The sequence below is a fragment of the Neophocaena asiaeorientalis genome, unplaced genomic scaffold, assembly GCF_003031525.2.
Source record: "Neophocaena asiaeorientalis asiaeorientalis breed wild unplaced genomic scaffold, Neophocaena_asiaeorientalis_V1.1 scaffold96, whole genome shotgun sequence".
Lineage (NCBI taxonomy): Eukaryota > Metazoa > Chordata > Mammalia > Artiodactyla > Phocoenidae > Neophocaena > Neophocaena asiaeorientalis.
Genome location: NW_020175831.1, coordinates 125,216 through 147,977, shown reverse-complemented (window position 1 = coordinate 147,977; position 22,762 = coordinate 125,216). Strand labels below are relative to the sequence as shown.

General features: G+C 35.2%; 1 protein-coding gene across 3 annotated transcripts in view; it reads right to left on the bottom strand.

Annotated features, from left to right (window-relative positions):
* Positions 1-22,762, bottom strand: part of HAT1 (histone acetyltransferase 1) — a 48,813-nt gene that overhangs the window by 18,510 nt on the left and 7,541 nt on the right. For all 3 annotated transcript variants that reach the window (XM_024732824.1, XM_024732825.1, XM_024732826.1), the window contains 5 exons: positions 13,978-14,053; positions 10,392-10,512; positions 1,251-1,430; positions 857-978; positions 252-356 (listed from right to left, as the gene is read on the bottom strand). In XM_024732824.1, coding sequence (XP_024588592.1) covers positions 252-356; positions 857-978; positions 1,251-1,430; positions 10,392-10,512; positions 13,978-14,053 — 604 coding nt within the window. The remainder of the gene's footprint in view (positions 1-251; positions 357-856; positions 979-1,250; positions 1,431-10,391; positions 10,513-13,977; positions 14,054-22,762) is intronic.

Here is a 22,762-nt window from a genome sequence, read left to right as displayed (position 1 = left end):
CACTTTAAAGTTTGTGTGATTTTTTTTTCAATCCACCTTCAAGAATTCCAAAAATTATTGAGATACTCAAAACTGTAAACATTCAATCTTCCACACTGTTTCAAAGGGAACAATGAAATAAATCAGTACATAGCCAATGAATAATGGTGATTTTTTAAAAACAAATCAACACTATTATAAAAAGTATTGGAAACTTCAGCAGTTCCTTCTTCTGAAATAAAAGACAAGGCACGTGTTATACTGCCAATTACCTTACACGTGGCCGGGTTTTGTCTGGGTACACATAGTAATTATAGACTGTCATGTAGCCTACAGTCGCAAAGAGTGTAGCTCCGTCCTTATTATACTTCTCAAATCTGCAGATAAAACAGAAAGCCAAGCAGGTCAATTACAGTCGCGCTCCCATGCAGTGTCCATTTTCTTTTCCATTCTCTGACTGAATTTTCAGTGTCAGCAAGCTACTCTGTGAGGGCCCAATGGGTACACCTGCTATGTTCTGAATATACAATTCACTTAATTGGTGTGCAGCAACTTGGATAAATCAGACCTCTTTACATCACTTCAGTGTACTTGCCTATTATAAAGATGAATAGGTGGCAAGTAAAAGAAAACACAGGCAAAGCTCGTTTTACTGTTTAAGCCTACATTCAGGGCCCTAACGGACAACAGCATTTTATTCAACTCTATTCTCAAGGTCTCCCAAAGCATAATGAAGGAAAACTCAAGCCTCATAAACAATAGATTTTCTTTCCTGGGAAAAATATCATTATACTGTCCTAATAATTGGGCCGCCACAATTAAAATGCTGGCTTTGTGGAGGTAATAAGGTCTACTGTTGCTTTAGAACTGTACTTACACTAGAAAGTAGTGCCATCTTTCATCATCCACGTCAATAAAGCTAGCAGTTTCAATAAACCACATCAAAAAGGTCTGAAGCCTTTCATGATATTCTCGAAAGCCTCTACATGTCATGTCAGCCTAGGGAAAAAGCCAGGAAAAGTCAGGTGAAACTCATCACAGAGGTAAGTGAAAGTCTGTAGAACACAAAACTATTCTGTGGGAAAATGTTTAGAAGTCTCAGATTAAGATGTGTACACAGACACACATACAAAAAAGATCTTTGTTTTTAATGCTGACAAAGACTTGTTTCCTGAAGTTACAATAAATCACAGAAAAAAACATCAAAACAGGACACAGGTTCCAGGCAAATGAGGTACTTTCACCCAGGGAATATTTAGATTTATCTTTACCTTATAAATCTGAAAGGTAAAGTTTTCTCCTCCTGTTGGACTGAGAACAGAGTATGTATGAAGTAAGGTTCCAAATGGCTTGAAATCAACTTCTTTTTCCAGCAAAGAAAGAAAATCATTCGTGTTTGTGCAAAATCCAGGTGGAATGATTTGTCTAATTTTGCCCTCAACATCATCTGCCTAAGGAATGGAGATTAAAGGACACACAAAAATTAATAAATTTGACTTAGTTGAACATGCTTAGTTTTTCTGAAATGGACAAAACCCACAAAAATCACAAAACTTCAATTCACTGTTAAACTAAAGGTGCAAACACACGGCGAACTGGGAAAGGATGAGTTTCATGTGTACAGGATGCTGCCACAAAAATGTCAGATGAACACAAGTATAACAGAAAACAGAAGAGGTGGGTAGCCTGAAATCGACTACAAGAATGAGGGCAATCCTATAGAAATTTCTAACATCATGTAGAAAATGCTGACTATGTCCCTTCAAGACAATTTAAACTGGCCAAAACAAAAGGCTGCTTATTATTTTACACAGCTGCTTATTATGTTACATGTGTCATGGAGAGTATATTATCCAAGACATGAAAGGATCACCAGCAGTAGTGAGGTGAGGCTAGAGTCTGACCAAACAAATGGCAACCTCACAATAAGCAAGTAGGTCATAACTCCCTCATACATGAAACTCAAAATTAAGATAACTTAAAAAATATACCCACTTAGGAAATACATAAATTTTATGAATGGATGTATTATCCACTCATCCTATAATGTGACACAATTTTTATAGAGTTGGATTTGTGACAGTAAAAAAAGGCAAGCCTGGACAACAAAATTAAACTCAGAGATTAAAATTATCCTTGTTAAATAACCTCAATGAATGTTAAACTATCAGCTGAGCAGACTTCATAATCCTTTTCAAAACCCCAAAGACCACTTGATTGAATACATTTACTACTTCTCTTTAACCATGAATATTTGATGAAGTCTTACAATAAAGTATTACTGCTTCTCACCAGGCAATAAAACTTAATGAATTGGTCTCAACTTAACAAAACCTTATCCCTCAATACAGTCCCTAAAAGCCTGACATTACATTCAACAAAATGAGCTTGCATTCTATTCAAACTTTTTCCTGAACAATGAGGCCAGGTTTTTACTTAATGGAGTTTGCCGTGAGTTCAGCTGTAATGTTTGTATTGTATCTATTTCCACAAGGACTGACACAAGAACACTTTGTGTTAACTTACTAAGCAGCTCTTTCATACCGTTTACATGCATGATGGGTATTAGTTCTAAACCAAGACCCTTGCTACTTAGCATTCAAAACAGGGAAATTAAGATGCTTAGGACAAAATACACTACAAAAGGCTAATACAACATGCTACTAATTCCTGTCCTTTCAAACATCTTTTAACTAAGCAGAAGCAATGCACCTGCAGATGAATAGCACTTTATTATCATTCAGTTACATTTTCAGATAGAGAACGAAGGATGGAATTTATCACAAACAAGTTTTATTTTCAATGCTCTGGTACTACCAACATTTATATATAACTTGTTTATAGCTATAAAAAAAAAGCTATTATTTAAAAATATAGCTCTTCGACATTTTGCCCAACAGCTTATTTCTAATATGTGCACCAGTCCTTACAATCCATTCACCCTCAAGATCAAATAAACTGCATCTGACAGGACCACTTTTGCTTATTTTTAAAGTACTATTTGATAAATTATTTTTCCTTGATACTGCTATCTAATGTGAAGAGACCATCTTAAGCATATTTTATAGAATTTGTACAAATTCAATAATTACAAGAGGAAAGTGTAATAAGGGATAGGTTTAATAGGTCTGTTGTGTGGCAATTAAAATCCAAAGTAGCGATGGGTAAAGTAGTATTAATTCAAGTTTTAAAAAGTCAAGAAACACTACTTTTAAATAAAGAGGTTTACAATCTATCAATTTAAAAGAAAACACTTCAAGGCATGTACAGTGTATATAATTTTAACTTTAAAAACTTTCCGTGTCCTGTCTTCTCAACAAGGCATTGCAAAGCATGATCAAATAACTTCACATATCAGGCACCAAATGTACTTCAAAGATTTCTCAGAAACTCTAAGTTTCAAGTAGCAGTTCCGATAGCAGATAAAGCAGCCAAAGATTTGAGCTCAACAAAGTTGAAAGAGAGTTAATGTTTAACTTTCAGCCTTCAAAGGATACCTATTTATTGTAATAAATATCTTCAAATAAATATTTTGCTCTGGGCAAGTTTACACATTAAGAACTTTTACAGGGGAATAAAAGGCCAAGTTTAAAAACAAGGAATCTGTTACATATAATACATTAGAGAAAATGTATATGTATTACATAAAATACGTAACATAAAACCAAACAGCTCTTCAAACCCAGAATTCAGAACTTTGCACCACTAAAGGAAAAATACCTGCATTTCTCTTTTAAATGGATTCTGCTTTAAGAAAAAAAAATCCTATAACTGTCATGTCTTACAGATCTGTACTCTTTTCTAAAAGAATAAATATATTTTAGTTCAGTTAAATATTCATTTTTCATATTGGATTACTGGCCAGACAATAAAATTACCACTAGAGAAAACCCCCATATACTCATTTTCAATTTAATGTAGAATTAAAGATTAACTGAAACCTTTTAGTTCCAATGCTTGTGGCTAAACGTTTAGATTGTTTCTGAAGATCCCTGAAAAATTCCCTATCTTCAAGAATATTCTAAACTTTAAGTAAAATTATGTAAAAATACAGTTCTAGAAAGAATAAGAAATTAAGCTGACTAGATCTAGAATCTAGAATACAACCTGATATATTTAATAAGGATATGCCTTACAAATGTTTTCCTAACCCTTGGCAATATCTTTTTAATAAGGAAAGCATAAAAGTAACTCTTCTATTCAGGTCTTCTCTTAGGTGACTCAAGATGAAATATTTTAGATTGTATACTTTCTGCCTATGGTCATCTCAATTTCCAATGTTCTGTACTTTGTTACACGTGAGATGTTTCCATGAAGCGATTTTCACTATCCTTCATCACTGCATAAAGCAATGTACCTGAGACTAACTGGTAGTCTGCTGTAATACAAATATGTTTACACCTGTACACATGTACTTATCACATTCGAAAACCAAATTACCTCTTTAGTGTCTTATCTTAAACAGCAGCATTTGTCTATGGTGCTTTATTTTTGAAATAGCAACTTTAGAGGCATGTTAAATAGTAGTACATGCTATCATTTACTTGGCTAAAGTGGTGAAGACTTAACATTAACTATAATTCTAAGAATATGCCATAAAACAAGCAAAAAAACTCCATATCTACATAATTTGCTCAAGATATGCTACAAAAACAAGCAAAAACACTCCGTATCTACATAACGTGCTCAATCTTACATTCTCTGACAATATTTAAGCTGTAGAAATTTCCATTTTGTTAGAGAAAAAGCATGAATATTTCAACTACTGGAAAAACAAAGGTCGCATTATGTTAATTTATACTGCATTAGTGTTTTGCAACCTAAACTCACAACAAAGTTCCAAGATAAAAATCTAAATACATAATTTTAAAGCTTTTTATGATACTTCATAAAAAATTACTCATTAAAAATGCTGACAACATTATCAAAAAAAGAATATAGTGGAATATACTGAAGTATTATTAGTCTACCAAAGAGTTATTTTTTTGCTTCCTCAAGATTAAATTTTTATAAGTACACAGGATTTTTCTATTTAAAAAGCCCTAAGGAATCCAGAAAATTTTTAAAATCTGTTCTCATCTACTCTCAAACTCAATCCATATTAATGAGAGACAAGGATAAAATGGATGACTGAAATTCACAGATAATACAAACCTTACCCATGTACTTCAACTTTCTCCAACAAAACTTCCCCTAAAATGTTAGCAGTTAGCAAGACTGAACAATCTTAGTTACACACCCTTCCACTAAAAAGCAATGAAATTACCTCAAGAGAGGGCAGGAGGTATTGATAAAGGCAAAGATCAGGGACAACCATAAGATGACCAAACCATCAGTGTCTGAATAATCAAGTTTATTGTATCGCAAAATTCAAAATAATTATGTTGCCTTTAAAGAGGACGGCTAGTGGAGATGTTTTACAGGCATCTTAATTGTAACTAAAAAATTTCAGGTGCCACTGGAGAGCATGTAAAAGAAAAAGAATGAAAAGAAAAAGAATGGATGATGAAAGACTAATATAATGGCAAAATTTTAACAAGCAAATAACTTCTAAGCAGATTTGCTGTGGTTTCTGACCACCTAAAAGGCTATATTTTTCATATGCAAAAATAATGCTACATAGTAGAGTCTGCAAAAACTCAATTATGATATATTATGTAATAACCTCAAAACAATACATATAAAACGAAAATCTTGGGCTTTTTCCACTTAAATCTACTTCTCCTATCTTCCCCATCTCAGTGAATAGTACCACTACTGCTTAAGCAATGGGATCCTCCTCGTTCCTCTTTCCCTCATCAATCACATTTAATTCAACAGCAAATGCTACTGGCTCTACCTCCAAAGATATCCTTAACCAGACAACTAAATGCAGTGTGGCCTATAACACTGCAACATTCTGGTCTCCCTTCTTTCACTCTTGCCCCTTACAGTGTGTTCTCTGCACAGCAGCCAGAATCATCTTTTAAAAATATAAACCCTATCATATAACCCCCACCTACTTAAAACCTCCAAAGGCTATCAACTACTCTTACTCCGTATGACCTAGTTTTGCCAACCCCCTTCAACCATCTCCTACCTTTCTCTCCATCACCACAACGACTTAACAACAGTGATCTTTCTGGACAACAAAAATGCCAAGAATGTTCTCATTTCAGGGCCTCTGCATACATTGATCCCTTCAGATTATTACATGGCTGTCTCCTCTTCATTCAGAAACCAGCAAAATGTTTCTTCATACATTAATGTATTTTCATACATATTAATTTGTTTATTTAATATTTGTTCATTGACTGCTCCTCTTGGCAAGAAGGTAAGCTTCATGAGAGCAGTGACTTTGCTTTGTTTGCCACTAGATTCCTGGCATCAAGAACACAGAAGGCATTGTGAAATGAACATTCTCACTGCAAACTGAGAAGAGGCAAGCCCATTCCTCCCACATCTGCTACCCATTCTTTTTGTATAAGGGGAGAAAGAGGTCTCTGCTTGAGCATGTAATTTAAATAAATGATCTTCGACCATGAAGCAAATAAATAGTCCTACAAAAAGGCATTATAAAAGATGGATTCCTTACTCCTAACACAGTACTTTTAAATGGAGAAAGCTGGTTTTCAAGAATGGAACAATTAGAAGTCAATGCAAATACACAGCTATTTTCACTGCACATAATATTTGAAAGATTCATCAATAACTAAGTCAATAGTTCCTTTGTAAGAAATTCAGCACTACCAGCCGAAACTTAAAAAAAACAAAAACAAAAAAACCCCAAACCAGCAAACCCCTCAAACAAAAGTGAATTTTGTATAACACAAGAAAAAAAACCCACCACGGCATTTTTTTTTTTTTTTGCGGTACGTGGGCCTCTCACTGGTGGCCTCTCCCGTTGTGGAGCACTGGCTCCGGACACGCAGGCTCAGCGGCCATGGCTCACGGGCCCAGCCGCTCCGCGGCATGTGGGATCTTCCTGGACCCGGGCACGAACCCGCGTCCTCTGCATCGGCAGGCGGACTCTCAAGCACTGCGCCACCAGGGAAGCCCCCACCACTGCATTTTTAAAGAGTATCTAGCAGGGCTTGAAAGTTTAACAATCTAATAAGAAATATTTGATTATAAAAAGCTCCATTTTACTAAGTCTGTGTTAAATGCTAGTTTATCTAAGATTAAATCTTTTCAAGTATCAAATCATCACAACTACAGTATTATTCAGAATCACTTTTATATCTGCAAATTTTCAAAAATTTCCAAGGGACACAAACCACTGAATAAAACAAATGTTAAGTGCAGTTACATATTATTTCTCTGACAAGCTTAGGCATCTCAAACAGAGTGGGATGGGAACAAAAAAAAGTAAGTGCTCAAAGTATTTCTGACACTGAAGTTTGAATAACGTATATAAGAGACTATTTTAGACCTCTTTATGCTATATATGATTCATGTTACAATTCCATTAAGTTTACTAATATGGTATTTTTACCCATAAGGGGACTGTTTGCAAGAGGGAAGTCCCTCACACCAGCAGTAAATTGAGAGCTAACAGCATAAAAGTATGGGAGCAGGCAAAAATAAATCCACATTGTAAAAAACAGAAATAAAAACTAATAAGCACAAGCGCCTGGGCCCATTTAGAACAGGTCATAAACAGTTCTATAATCACATCTTTTAAGAGGGTATTACTATATATTATGCATACTACGACAAAGTGATTCTCTCCCATGTACAATATGAATCATTTATTGATACTAGTTGTGGGACTTTGGGCAAGTCCTTTACAATAAAAGAAAACCAAACAATAATAATAATAATAAGGGGGCAAATCAACCAATGCAAGTAATGAGAGAAGGTTTTACAATAAAAGGGTGGGGCACAAGGTTGGCAAAAGGCTTAAGTCAGAAATTTAAAGTTAGTTAAAGCCTTGAAAAAGTTGGCTTCAATATCTTTAAACAGGAATGCCCAGGAACAGAACAAGTCTAAAATATATAATTTTTTGAGACTTCCCTGGTGGCGCAGTGTTTAAGAATCCGCCTGCCAATGCAGGGGACACGGGTTCTAGCCCTGATCTGGGAAGATTCCACATGCCGTGGAGCATCTAAGCCCGTGCACCACAACTACTGAGCCTGTGCTCTAGAGCCTGTGCTCCACAACAAGAGAAGCCACCGCAATGAAGAGTAGCCCGCGCTCGCCTCAACTAGAGAAAGCCCACACGCAGCAACCAAGACCCAAGGCAGCCAAAAAAAGGGAGAAAATGGTAGGAAGAAATAAGTCACCAGTACCAAACAATTTCAAAATCCAGCTAATCTAATCCATATTCCATTAGACCTGGGAATACTGTGGCCTGTGGGTCCACCCTCTGAGCCTGAAGCTCCACCTTCAAAGTTGTTCTTCCTTTTTCTTGAAAGGTAGCACATGTTTGCAGCTGAATAGTGTTAGCAGCCTGTTTCCTGCCTATAGAACTTTAGAAGTCCATTAGCCTTCCCTCATTCTGTCAGTCCAAACTGGCCGTGTTTCTGCTGATATAACACTCGCGAAAAACCTTGTGGGTAATCTGTGTATACCATGAAGGTTCATGTCAATAGACACGATGGTCCTCCACAGATGTTCCCTGAATTCATATCATAGAATTCAATCCCTATTCCTGGCTTTGTTGAGATTACTGAGAACAGTGAGTCACATGCCTATCTCTTCAGCAAAACAAGATTACTTAGCCATACTCTTGGCTTTCTCCCCACAGCACACTTGCCTGATAATGAATCTTCTAATTTAATGTCTTCAGAACAGGCTGAGAATCTCCGAAATCATCAAGTCCTAGATCTTTTTTGCTTAACAGTTCTTCCCTAAATTTCCCTCTTTCCTCTCACATTTTATGAAAAGCAGGAAACCAGGCCAAAGCTTCAATACTTTGTTTGGAAAACTACTCAGCTAAGTATTCAAGTTTATTGCTTACAAGTTCTCCTTTCCACATTAATGCAGGACACAATTCAGCCAGGCTTTCTGGCATTATACAAAAAAGATCTCCTTTCCTCCAGTTGCCAATAACATGTTCCTCATTTCCTTCTGGGCCCTCACCACAGGCACCTTTTACTGGGCTGTTACTAGTACTAGAAGGCATTCCTATTTCTATCAACATTCTCTTTTATAATGATATAGTATGTATTCTCTAAGATGATAAAAAAGTTTTCTCTCCCATGTTCCTAACTTTGCTCTGAGTCCTCACCAGCAGTGACTTCAACATCCATATTTCTACCAACAGTTTGTTCAAGGCAAACTTGCTTTTTCTATCATATGTCTCAAAATTCTTCCAGTTTCTACCTATTACACATTTCTGAAGACATTTCTACAGTTTTAGTTGTTACAGTAGTATCCCACTCCCTGGTACAAATATCTGTATTAGTTTCCTATGGCTGCTGTACTAAATTATCACAAACGGAGGCTTAAAACAACAGAAACGTATTCTCTCACAGTCTAGAGGCAAAATCTAAAATCAATATCACTGAGCTGAAATCAGGGTGTCATCAGGGCCACACTCCCTCCAGAGGCTCTGAAGGAGAATCTGTTCTTTGCCTCTTCCAATTCCTGGTGGCTACTAGCGTTCTCTGGCTTGTGGCCACATTACTCAGCCTCTGTGGCCACGCTGCCTTTGGTGGGGCCATAATTCAGCCTGCCACAGGTGCATACGCTTCATACTCTCTGCCTTTACCCTCTTTTGGTTCATTTGCTTCAAATAGTTTTATAATGTAATCAGCTTAATTATCCATGTTCATAAAGGAATATATATTAGGAAATTTGGGATTAGAAATATGGCAAGAGAAATTTTAATAAGAAAATTGTACATGAAGTAAATGCAGAAAATTTAGCTAGTTCCCTCCATCTTAACTTTGGGGAAAATAAGTACTTTTAATGTTCAAAATAAAAAACTAAAGTTGGTAAATAAAATGCAACTCTGATCAAGTGAAGGGTTTTTTTGGTTTTGTTTTGTTTTGTTTTGTTTTTGCGGTATGCGGGCCTCTCACTGCTGTGGCCTCTCCCGTTGCGGAGCACAGGCTCCGGACGCACAGGCTCAGCAGCCATGGCTCATGGGCCCAGCCGCTCCGCGGCACGTGGGATCCTCCTGGACCGGGACACGAACCTGTATCCCCTGCATCGGCAGGCGGACTCTCAACCACTGCGCCACCAGGGAAGCCCAAGTGAAGGTTTTTATGGAAAAGGTCCACTCAGGAAACAGATCAGGCTAAGGATCATGATCACAGCGTTAACTGGAATGACAGGCAGACAATCATCTCCATAGCTAAACATTAAATATGTGGTTTTAAAGCTGCTATATAACAGATTCTCTCCTCCCTCAAACCTTTACATCTTATAATCTGTTTTATACTCAATTGGAAAACAGTTAAAAATAAATTTATTTCTGTTCTTACCTCTACACAGTCAAAGTTCTCATCAACTTTAGATGCATATTCAACACGGAACATTGTTGACAGGCTACCAGCAATATAATACAACAAGATCTTCAGACCCTTGTAACCAAAAGCAGTTTCACTAAAAGGGGAAAAACAGCAGTAATCTAAGACCCAAAAATGAATCTTTACAAAGTCATGACAAAGTATTAACCCTACATATAAACAAGTTTAACTTCATGGGTAGTTTCAAGATTTTAAACTATACTTATTAAAAACAAATACACAAATGAACCATACTGAATGAAACTGTGCCTCCGCTTTCCTCATTTATAAAATGAGAGAATAATAACACCTACCTCAAGGATGTTTTATGGGTTAAATGAACAAGTTAATACATGTAAACTGTGTATAATATTGACTGGCACATTGTACAAGTATACTACAGCTACTGTTGCTGCTCTTACTGTTGCTACTACTAGGAGGCATTTCAAATCAGAGACAAGCAATGTCAAATTGATTCCTGGCTAGGCAAGCAGCTAAGATGTAGCCTTAGCCCAGTGCTTCCAACTTACCACTTGCATCCATCACCAACATCCAGAGCTGTTGAAAGTGGTGAGTGATAGTACCTGTCTGATCACACCCCACTTATGAACTCAGAAAGCAGATATGGAGCTGCTGCTATTTTTTTCCAACCTTGCTCCCTGCTACCCATCTACGCCTTGCTATTCCCTTTTTCAGCTCAAAAAAAAGTCTTCTGGGACTTCCCTGGCGGTCCAGTGATTAAGAATCCGTGCTCCCAATGCAGGGGGCATGGGTTTGATCCTTGGTAGGCAGAGATCCTGCACACTGGCCAAAAAAAAAAAATCCAGAATAGGTAAATTTATAAAGACAGAAAGTAGATTAGTGACTACCCAGGGCTAGGGAGGGTAGGGGAAAGAGGGAACAACTGCTAATTGGTCACAATGGAAATTCTGGTGGGAGTGATGAAAATGTTCCAAAATTGGCAGTGGTGATGATTGCGCAACTCTCAATATGCTAAAACCCATGGAACTTTACACTTTAAAAAGCTGAATTGTAGGGCTTCCTTGGTGGCGCAGTGGTTGAGTCCTCCTGATTCCCCTGCATCGGCAGGACTCTCAACCACTGCGCCACCAGGGAAGCCCAGAGGTTTTTTTTTTGAAGGTGAATACTGAAAGAGTGGTTAAAAGAAGCAGTGTCATTTCCAGATTTCTGTCTAGGCTACCAAAACAAAATATGAGCAGTGTCCATTCTAGGACTCTGAAAATTATATGTAGTAGAAAGGAGTGGCAATGACACTAGGATCAAGATCAATGTCATGGGTCCCAAGATACAGAGTTATCATGATTATGTGATTGTCATCTGCCTACCTTAGAGGAGGGGTATGCAAGCACACCACTTTTAATGACATGCAAAGTGAGTGTGCAAAATGCCATTAAGAAGCAGTACCTGTGAAATTAGATCCTACTCACTAAGATATTACCATAGGAAGAGATTTTAAATAGCAGTAAGAGGAAGAGAATAAAATAAAAAGCTCCTTAAAGACAGAGATACAAAGAGAAAGCATTCTTATTTTTATGGTGTAATAAAACCTGTCTAAAATATGAAAGGCTCAAATTTTGGCACAAATCAATATATAGTAAAATTCAGTTATTCATATTTAAAAGCACATAAAATGCCTAATCTGATGTATTAATAAGAAATTCTCAAGAAACTTGTTCCATGAAGAGACATTTGTCAATTTAAAAACACGTTAAATAAATACGTCCAAAATGTTGAAATAATGCATAGAGAAAATAGCAATAAGAGGGAATATTTTAAATGTCAACTATGTCTAAACACCCTTTCCTACTAAAAATACCATGGTTCCTTGAGAATATGCCCAACTCCAGAACTAGCAGAGGAAGTACAAGGTGAACGTGGAACACCTTATTGTATCACAAGGTAACATGTCCTCAAAATGATGACGATATATCAAAAGGACTCAAAAAGCCAGTTTGAAAGAGCCACTTGTTGAATCTGTGATAATTTGAGCATCAAATTAATAACAGTAAAAGATTATAACCCATTAAGTTAAAAAAAGAATCCCTGAGTCTATTCTGATATAAACAATACACAAGGGGAAGAAGAGAAGCTGTTTTTTATAGTAGAATGCAAACTAATAACTGCTGAAGGTGTGGTAGAGTTAGAAAATCGCCATTTTACAATCATAGTAAAATACTGACAGGAATCATTAACAGTTTTAAAACTACTGAGCGAAAGTTTGATGGGAAACAGGATATTTTCACTCTCAGACTATCTCCCCACAGATTACATATAAATAACAAAGAAAAGCCCAATAACCTTTTAGTGGAGAAACCTGGCAGATACCTTGAAACTTAATGACCCAAGTTAGCTTAACCAACAATGGGACAAACTGACCTCACGGACTTTCTGATATGACACACTGAGAAGGACATATACAACTTCTGTTGTGGTACTACAAAAATATGCATTATCTGAATTTAATCATGAAGAAACAATCAAATGAGTCCAAAATGGTTTATAAAACTAGCCTATTCTCTACAAAAATGTCAGTGCCATGGAAAACAAAGCCTGAAGAACTGTTTCAGACTAAAGGGACTAAAGAGAGATGACAACTAAATGCAATACGTGATTCTAGATTGGATCCAGGATGGGGAAAATTGTTATAAAAGAATTACTAGGAATCAACTGGCAAAGTTTGAAATGTGGATTATATTTTAGAAAACAGTACTGTATCAATGTTAAATTTCCTGAGTTTTGATAATTCTACTATGGTTACTGTCCTTGTTTTTAGGAAATACATACTAAACAATTTAGGAGTAAGAGAAGATATATCTGCAACCTACTCTCAAATGGTTCAACAACAACCTATCAATATATTTATATAAGAGAATGATTAAAGCAAATATAGCTAAATGTTAATAACTGATGATTGTAGATAAAGGATATACAGAATATTATTCTTGCAACTTACTGTAAATTTGAAATTTTCTTCAAAATCAAAAGTTAAAAAAAACAAAAGGTGATGGACTATTCTAATAATGTAATGAAGGTATAGGAAATTAAAGAATTGTGCTGAATAGCCCAGGACGTATCTTTAAAGTTGCTTCTGAAAATAAATTTCTCTTAATTGCTTATTTACTTGTCACAGAATAAACTTAAGCTTTCCAGATTTAGGGGAGTGTTTTCTAAAAGCAGTATAGCAAAATGGTAGGAAAAAAGGAGTAGTTATGAATATGGGCTCTGCAGTCAGACTGACTAAATCTGAACTTCAGCCATTCATATGTCCTTAGGCAACTATCCAATCCCACCAATGTTAATGCTACAAATGATAATACCATTGCTAAGATTATGAGAATTAAATGAGATAATGCACCTATAGCACTAAATGATAGGTATTATATAGTAGATTGGTGTCTCAATGTAAAAAATGCCATTCTAATATATATTTTAAAATAAATTACATGAAAAATAACAGTAAAGAAAATAAATTCTCATTTCTAAATTAAAAAAAAATGTTTTTGCCATACTAATTTGACAAATATCTTACTAAGTTACTTACTCATCCCCAAAGAGTTGATGGGTATATTCAGGAAAGAAAGTTCTAATGTCATTCTCAAGATCTTCAGGAAAACGAACTGTTTAAAAGAATAAAAAATATAGAAATATTAACGATATTAAAGATGACAGGTATTTCCAGTTTAAGAATTTCAGTATAACTAGGATACAGCCAACATTTTTCTTACTTAAAATGTCACTTTTACATTATATGATTTACACTGGATTTTCATGAGGAAAACAAACAATGAAAATCAGAATATTACTTTGAGTGCTTCAGCGTCAAAACCCTACTGATTCTAAGAATTAGAAAACTAGGCATGACAGAGGCATCTGATTTAATTTTTACTTTTCTGGTATGTTTATACACAATGCAAAGAGTAAAAGAAAACAAAACCAAAAAAGCACCTTGAGATGAGAAAAGCTACAGTACAAAGGAAACAAAAACAAAGTGCTATAAGAAACATTCTGAGAACGAGAACAATCTGAGTTTGATGAAGCTCATAGCATCACATCATTCTTTATGACTGCAAGATGATGATGTTTATGTTGTTCCTAGTTTTTTTCCTTTTCTTTTTTGCTATTAAAAGTAACGCTGCAATGACATCCTTAACCGTGCTATACTTTTACAAGTATACATAGAGTAAATTCCTGGCAGTACAAGTGCTGAAAAAAGTACTGAAATATTTTTGCAAATACTGCTTAAGTGCCCTTTAAAATACTGTAAATACACACCAGCAGCTACTTAAACTCCTTTGTTTCTCCCATATCCCTGAGAATACTCTGTACCCTCAACTTTAATTTCTACCAACCTAAGATGGAAATGGGTATCTTGTTATTTTTATTTGCATTTATTATGAGTACTGATATTACTGGACTTTTTCCCAATATAATTCATCTTATGAAGAAAAACTACCAAAAAAAACAAACAAACCCTTAAGCAACTGAAGAATGAAAAGATAACTGCAGATGAAAAGTTTCTAACACTGTCCTCGTAGAGCAGGTCATTCACAGGGTGCCAAAGTTATCAACTAGCAGCTTACTGATTTACAAAAGGAAAGAATCTTTTCACTGTAGAGATCTGGTGGTCACCATCTTTCCAAGTGATCTCAAACTTAGACTCACTCATTGTGGGACAGACCAACAATATGTGCCTCTTGATTCAATGCAACATAATGCATACAGTATCACCTATGAAGTTTTCTTACTGAAAAATTTTATCCTAGCTCTAATCCAGCTTTATATCCTCCAATTTACAATAGAGAAGGGAACAAATTAAATACCAGCAAAAGGAAATAGACAAATCCAGAATGCAGATTTGATTAATAATTCTATGTAATGACTTTACTCTGCCTAATAAATCAATGGCATAGGGAGGGAAAAGTTCCATGCGTAGGAGGGACTGTTCTGGATTAAAAGAGATTAAAGAAACACCCAACACAATGCATGATTCTTGAGTGGATTCTGGTTTAAATCTTTTTTTTTTTTTAAGCCACTGAAGACTTTCCAGAACAACCAGGGAAATCAGAAAATTTCATGATACCAAAGAATTACCACTAATTTTCTTAGGTGTAATAACTGTGTTGTGGTTATATATGTGCATATTCATATATTAGGACATGTGCTATGAGCAAATTCTTTATGTTCAGAAAGCTACTTTCAAATAATTCAGCAAAAATACACACACATTAAAGCATATATGGAAAATGTTAATTGTTAAATCTAGGTATAGGATATACAGGTATAATCCTGTTCCCTCAATTTTTCTGTGTTTGCAAATTTTCGTAATGAAAGTTGAAAGAAAAAAAGGCCTGGGAAAATACAGCAAAATGCTAAGATTTGAAAAAGCTGAGTGATGGAATCAGAGATTTTCATTAGTTGCTTGTAATTTTTGCATGTCTGTAATATTTCATAATAAGAAAATAAAGTAGTCCAGTATGTCTAGACTCATTAACCTAAAAATTCCCAACTACTGCATCTCTAATACTTTAAAATGTCTCGAAGTCTCTAGAAATTATTAAAAATTAATTTCAAAAAAAAATTAATTTCAAGCTACTGCTTCTAATATGTATAGCACTTTGGTGATGATGGGTAGAGACATGGATAGAGAAAAACACAAGCAATGAATAGGAAAAGTGTAAGGTTAGTTATGATAACTATTTCTATAATTTGGATTGGACTTCTTCCAATACCCACTCCTGTCATCCAAATTAGTAAGGTTTTACTATTTTAGCATGGAATTTAGTCCACAGAAGATAGGAACTAAAAGAAAAAGTAAAGTGATGAATCTTTTAGTTAAAATGAAGTAAAGCTCGGGCTTCCCTGGTGGTGCAGTGGTTGAGAGTCCGCCTGCCAATGCAGGGGACACAGGTTCGTGCCCCAGTCCGGGAAGATCCCACATGCCGTGGCATGGCGAGGCCCGTGAGCCATGGCCTCTGGGCCTGCACGTCTGGTGCCTGTGCTCCGCAGGGAGTGGCCACAACAGTGAGAGGCCCGCACCCCGCAAAAACACAAACAAACAAACAAAAAAAACCCAAAATGAAGTAAAACTCAAATAGCTTAAGGCAAATATATACTTAAATATTTATTGGCTTGAGCAGATTTGATTAGATTTTAAATATGAGAATCCAAGAGAAACTCTTTAAAACCAGTGCTGTGTAGTTAATAAAGGATTCTTTTACTATCCAATAAGTGAAGTTTTTATATCAGTCCTTATCATGAAACTTGAAATATGAAAATTTGTTCACTGTACGACCTTTAACCACACTGGGCAGATTTCTAAAAAGTTGCCTAAAAGTTCCTGGCATTACACATTGAGAAAATACCATGGGTTAAATTTGATAGAGATTAGAATGAAAGTAATCTCCTCAAAAGAGGGTTTTTAAGGTAAAAAGTCCTGGGCCTTAGACAAAAGGAACCAACAATTGGTGCTAGGGGCACAAAGAATGGAGGTTAGTCCTTTTAATAGACGGGACAAATGTGAGTTTTCTACTCTCATTTTAAAAACCCTCAACACTTATACAAATGTAGTAATTACTATGAAAGGGATGAAACCAGATCTCTAAATCTGCCTACTCTGGGCATATCAAATAAACAGAATTATAAAATATGAGGGCTTCTGTGTCTGGCTGCTTTCACTTAATATGTTCTCAAGGTTCATCCATGTTGTAGCATGTACTAGTAGCTCATTCCCTTCTCGTGGCTGAACATTATTCTACTGTACAGAGGTGCCGTATTTTGTTTATACACTCATCAGTTAACGAACATTTGGGACTATTTGAATAATGCTGCTGTGAACGCGTGTGCACAAGTTTCTGTGTGAAAAACATTGTTATTGGATATACATTTAAAGAGCAGTCACACACAAAATAATAATATGTTATTAATAATATTATTAGTTGTCACTTGAACATTTACTGTGTGCCAGGCAATTTGTTAAGGATTTTATAAACATTATTGTAGTTAATCCTTGCAAGAGCTGTACAAGGTAGGTAACATTACTACTTCCATTTTACAGATGAATAATGCAAAAAAGAATAATTTGCTCAAGGTTACAAAGTTGGTAATAGTGAGTTTAAGGCTGACTCAATCTGACATATATATATGTACATGAGAACACATACGAAGTGCTGTTATGTCAGTAAAGCAAGAGAGCAAGCAAGCAAACCAAATATCAAGCAATAGGAGAATGATTAAATAAATTATATAAATGTGAAATGGTTTATATAATCACTAAACATCATGTTACTGAGATATTTGGTGACACAGAAAAATGTTCACAATGTACCTACAATTAAGTGAACAGAACATGACACTGTGACTGAATTTTATAAAAGAGAAATAATATAAGTGAATATACAATATAATTTTAAAAACTAGAAAGAAATATCCCAAATTACAATACTGAAGTAGTTACTCTGGGTGACAGAATTACAGGTTTAATTTTAATTTCTTATTTTCTTCAGCACTTTTTAAAATTTCTGCAAAATATGCATTATTCCAATAGAGAAACAGACAATATAAAAACTGAAATAATTTAAAATAAGCACTAAAAATTTTCTTTCCAAGAAAAATTATGTCATTCACATCTGTGGAGACAAATGGAAGATCAGGGCCTGGAATACTAAATGGCACCTTATTGCCAACATAGGACCTGCAATGAATTTTCTTTTTGAATATACATCCTATTGTTTCTACTCCTATATATATAGTTCTTATATTTCCTAGTTCTCCGAATCACTTCTGTAATTTTTGGAGGGACAAAGAAGCATAAAAGAAGATACATTCCATCTCCGGGCTATTGTAAATAGAGCTGCAATGAACATTTTGGTACATGACTCTTTTTGCATTATGGTTTTCTCAGGGTATATGCCCAGTAGTGGGATTGCTGGGTCATATGGTAGTTCTATTTGTAGTTTTTTAAGTGTCCATCATCGGATGAATGGATAAAGAAGATGTGGCACATATATACAATGGAATATTACTCAGCCATTAAAAGAAATGAAATTGAGCTATTTGTAATGAGGTGGATGGACCTAGAGTCTGTCATACAGAGTGAAGTCAGAAAGAGAAAGACAAATACTGTATGCTAACACATATATATGGAATTTAAGAAAAAAAATGTCATGAAGAACCTAGGGGCAAGACAGGAATAAAGACACAGACCTACTAGAGAATGGACTTGAGGATATGGGGAGGGGTGGGGGAAGGGTAAGCTGTGACAAAGCCAGAGAGTGGCATGGACATATATACACTACCAAATGTAAAATAGATAGCTAGTGGGAAGCAGCCGCATAGCACAGGGAGATCCGCTCGGTGCTTTGTGACCACCTAGAGGGGTGGGATAGGGAGGGTGGGAGGAAGGGAGACCCAAAAGGGAAGAGATATGGGAACATATGTATATGTATATGTATAACTGATCCACTTTGTTATAAAGCAGAAACTAACACACCATTGTAAAGCAATTATACTTCAATAAAGATGTAAAAAAAAAGATACATTCTACATATGTCTTAGTAGCCAAAAACAAAATTAAGAAATCACCAATGCGTGTTAATCAATTATTAAAGTTTAATTACTCAGGCGTTTAACATATGTACAACCCACTAACAGGTGCTCATATTGCAGATATAATGGGTTCTAGCTCTCAAGCAGCTTCAGAGATGCCACATATTCCCCACTGTATCTAGCTGTACTCTAGACTATAAGTTTATTCATAACCCTGTGTTCTGGCCAACATATATTTTCCTGAGTATACTAAATTCCAGAGCTATGGCAGAAATAACACATGAGCCTAGAACATCTTGTTCCAGAAAGTAATCAAAAAACGAAGTAATCAATAAGGAGGACATGTAAAAAAGACACAGAAGCCAACTTGATCTGGCCTCCCACTGGTCAAGTCAGGGACAAATTGACCACCAAAATAAATGATAGTAACAGGTTATAATTCATTAAATAAAACAGGAAATAAATGAAAGAATTGAAAGTTTAATGAAAAACTGATAGGATGCAATGAGATCTGCACATCACTTCTGTGATAGTCCTAACAAAGATGTACAATCTGAAATAAACGATAAGCAAACATGTGCCAAACCCAAATTGAGGGACATTCTACATAATAACTGGCCTGTAATCTTCAAAGTGTTAAGGTCAGGAAAGTCAAGAAAAGACTGACAACTGTTCCAGTCTGAAGGAGACAAAAGAGACAGCCTGGAACACTCCTTGAAATATCCTTGAGGTATCTACACGATTCACAGATTCACTTTACTTAGCATCTACTCAAATGTCACCTTAGTTGTAAGACCTGATCACTCTCTATTTTCTCCATAACACATATCACCATGTGTCATGTATTTAATATGTCTGTTTCTCATAATGAAAATGTAAGTTCAATGAAAAGAGGGACTGTTTGTATACTGCTCTACCTCTAGTGCCAAGATAAGTGCCTGTCACATAGTACACCTAAATAAGTATTTGCTGAATGGTAGTAAACTTAAAACAAAGATCATCTCAGTAGAACTAACAATACACTGTATTTTTATAATTGGTTATATGGCTTTTTAGTAGAATTTAAAAGAGTATACTGGAGAGTAAGGGATAAAGGAAAACAAAACACATACTACATAGGAAAAGAGGAATGAGAAAGTGTAAGGAAGCAACAGAAAAAGATGACAAAAGCAACAAACAATAAATGCAACGGAGATAAACTGGTTAGATTAAAAAAGTTTTTACAAATCAAATTCAGTATGTTCTCTATAAATGACATGCCTAAAAGGAATGACAGGTTAAAAGTAAATGGAAGGACAAAAAAATGTAGCCTGTAAAACACAAAACCTGAAAATGCAATCTAAATTGTATTAAGGCAAGAAAAGCATTAAATGGCCTAAGAGGACAATCTCTTCAAAATGATTAAGGTGAATTATTTCAAGCCTTTAAGGAACAAGTATACCTAATGCTTTAAAAACTGCTGAGAGTAGGAATGGTAAAGTGGGAAGGCCATGAGAAATAGTTACAGAGAGTACAAAAGCTGACCTTCACCTTCCCTAAAAAGAAAGCCTTGAGGAGAAAAACACAGACCAAGATCATCTATAAACAATAATGTAAAAATATTTAAAGATAATATAGTCTTCATCAAAACAAAATATCTCGAGGTACTGAAATGCAAGGATGGTTCAAAATCTAAAGATTTAAAAATAAAATTATTTAAATATTATGTTTTACATTGTATATAAGATAATATAATAAAAATTATTTCCAGGGAAACCAAAATGGCACTCAATAAAGTCTAATATGCATGTTTGAATAAAAACTCTTTGCAAACTGAAAAATACTCTCCAATGTAATAAGCCAGGATCATGTTTAGTGGAGAAATAACAAGAACCATCATTAATTTAAGGAAGAGGAATGACGGCTATCATTTTTTAACACTTCTGAACGTGCTAGCCAATGCAAATTGAAAAGAGAACAAAGTAAGAAGTATATATAGAAAAGAAAGTGAATTTACTAAAATGTTCAGATGCTATGATTGCATGCTTGAGAAAAACAAAGAAAATCAGCTGAAACCACTCTCCACAACAGTAGAAGAATCCAGTAAGATTATCTGTTTTTAAAATATATTAAAACGACAACAAAAAAATATATTAAAGACAAACAACTCAATGAAAAAATATGCAAAGGATCTGAACAGATACTTCTACAAAGAAGATACACAAGCAGCCAATAAGCACATGTAAATATGCTCAATGTCATCAGTTATCAGGGAAATGCAAATTAAAACTGCAGTAAGATGTCATTTCACACCTACTAGGATGGCTATATATAAAAAAATAATAAGTGCTGACAAGGATGTGGAAAAAGTGAAACTCATACATTGCTGGTGGGAATGTAAAATGGTGTAGCCACTATGGAATATAATTTGGCAATTCCTCAAAAAGCTAAACACAGAATTATCATATGACCCAGCAATTCTGTTCCTAGCTATATGGCAAAAGAACTGAAAACAAGGACAACAGACAACTATATCTTGATGTTCACGGCAGCATTATTCACAATTGCCAAAAGGAGGAAACAACCCAAGTGTCCATCAACAGATGAATGAATAAACGAAGTGTGGTATACAACAGAATATTATTCAGCCATTAACAGGAATGAAGCTCTGATACATGTTACAACATGAAACATTTGCTAAGTAAGTTGAAAATATTATGCTAAGTAAAATAAGCCAGACACAAAAGGACAAATATCCCACTTAAAAAAATATCTAAAATAGGTAAATTCATAGAGATAGAAAGTAGATTAGAGGTTACCAGGGGCTGGAGGGGAAGGTGAATGGGGAATTACTGCTTAACAGGTATATAGAGTTTCTGTTTGGGGTGATAAAAAAGTTTTGGAAACAGATAGTGGTGATGGCTGCACAACACTGTGAAGGTAGTTAATGCTACCTAATTGTATACCTAAACATAATTAAAGTGACATATAGAAAAAAAGATTCACTCTTTCTATAGTAACCTACCCCCAGAGCACTGGACCCGTGTGGGAAAAGTATGCCTATCAATCCCTCACACACAAAGTGAAAATAGCTTGCTACGGGAGAAGAATCTTGGGATAAACCTTAGTGGAATTATTAGTATGCAGTCAAGAGTTAAAGTTATCCCATGTGTCTAGTACAATGCCTGTCACATGGTAGCTTTCAATAAACATTTCTCCAGAGAAAGTAGAAGGGGAAGGGAAAGAGGGAGATAGGAAGAAAGGTTGTTTTGAGGGAAGCAAATTATTGCTGCTGACTGTAAGGGATTAGACTGACCAAATAACCCAGTCAATTTTAGTTCTGTCAAATATGTATAAAATTTATGTAAACTAGATTTTGATGTGGGAAAAAGATATGTATTAAGAATTATTTTCCATAGTTCTCCCATACACAATAAAGATAGAAAATATAATGGACGAGGAGATCCCATTTATAACAGCAGTAAAATAGATGAAATACCTTGGAATAAACTTAAGCAATGTATATCATCTGTACATAAAATTTAAAACTCCACAGCTAGACATAAAAAAAGACCTGAATAAACAGAAAGATATTCTTGCTATTAGAAAGGAAGATTCAGCAATGTAAAGATGTTGGTTCTCCCCATATTAAACTTAAATTTTAACAGGATCTCAATTTAAAAAAATCAACCAAACACCTCTTTGGAACCTGATAAAATGTCCACCTAGAAGAAGACATTAGAGAAAACTCAGGAAAACTCTTAAGGAAATGAGTGGGACCTAGTCACACCATATACTAATCA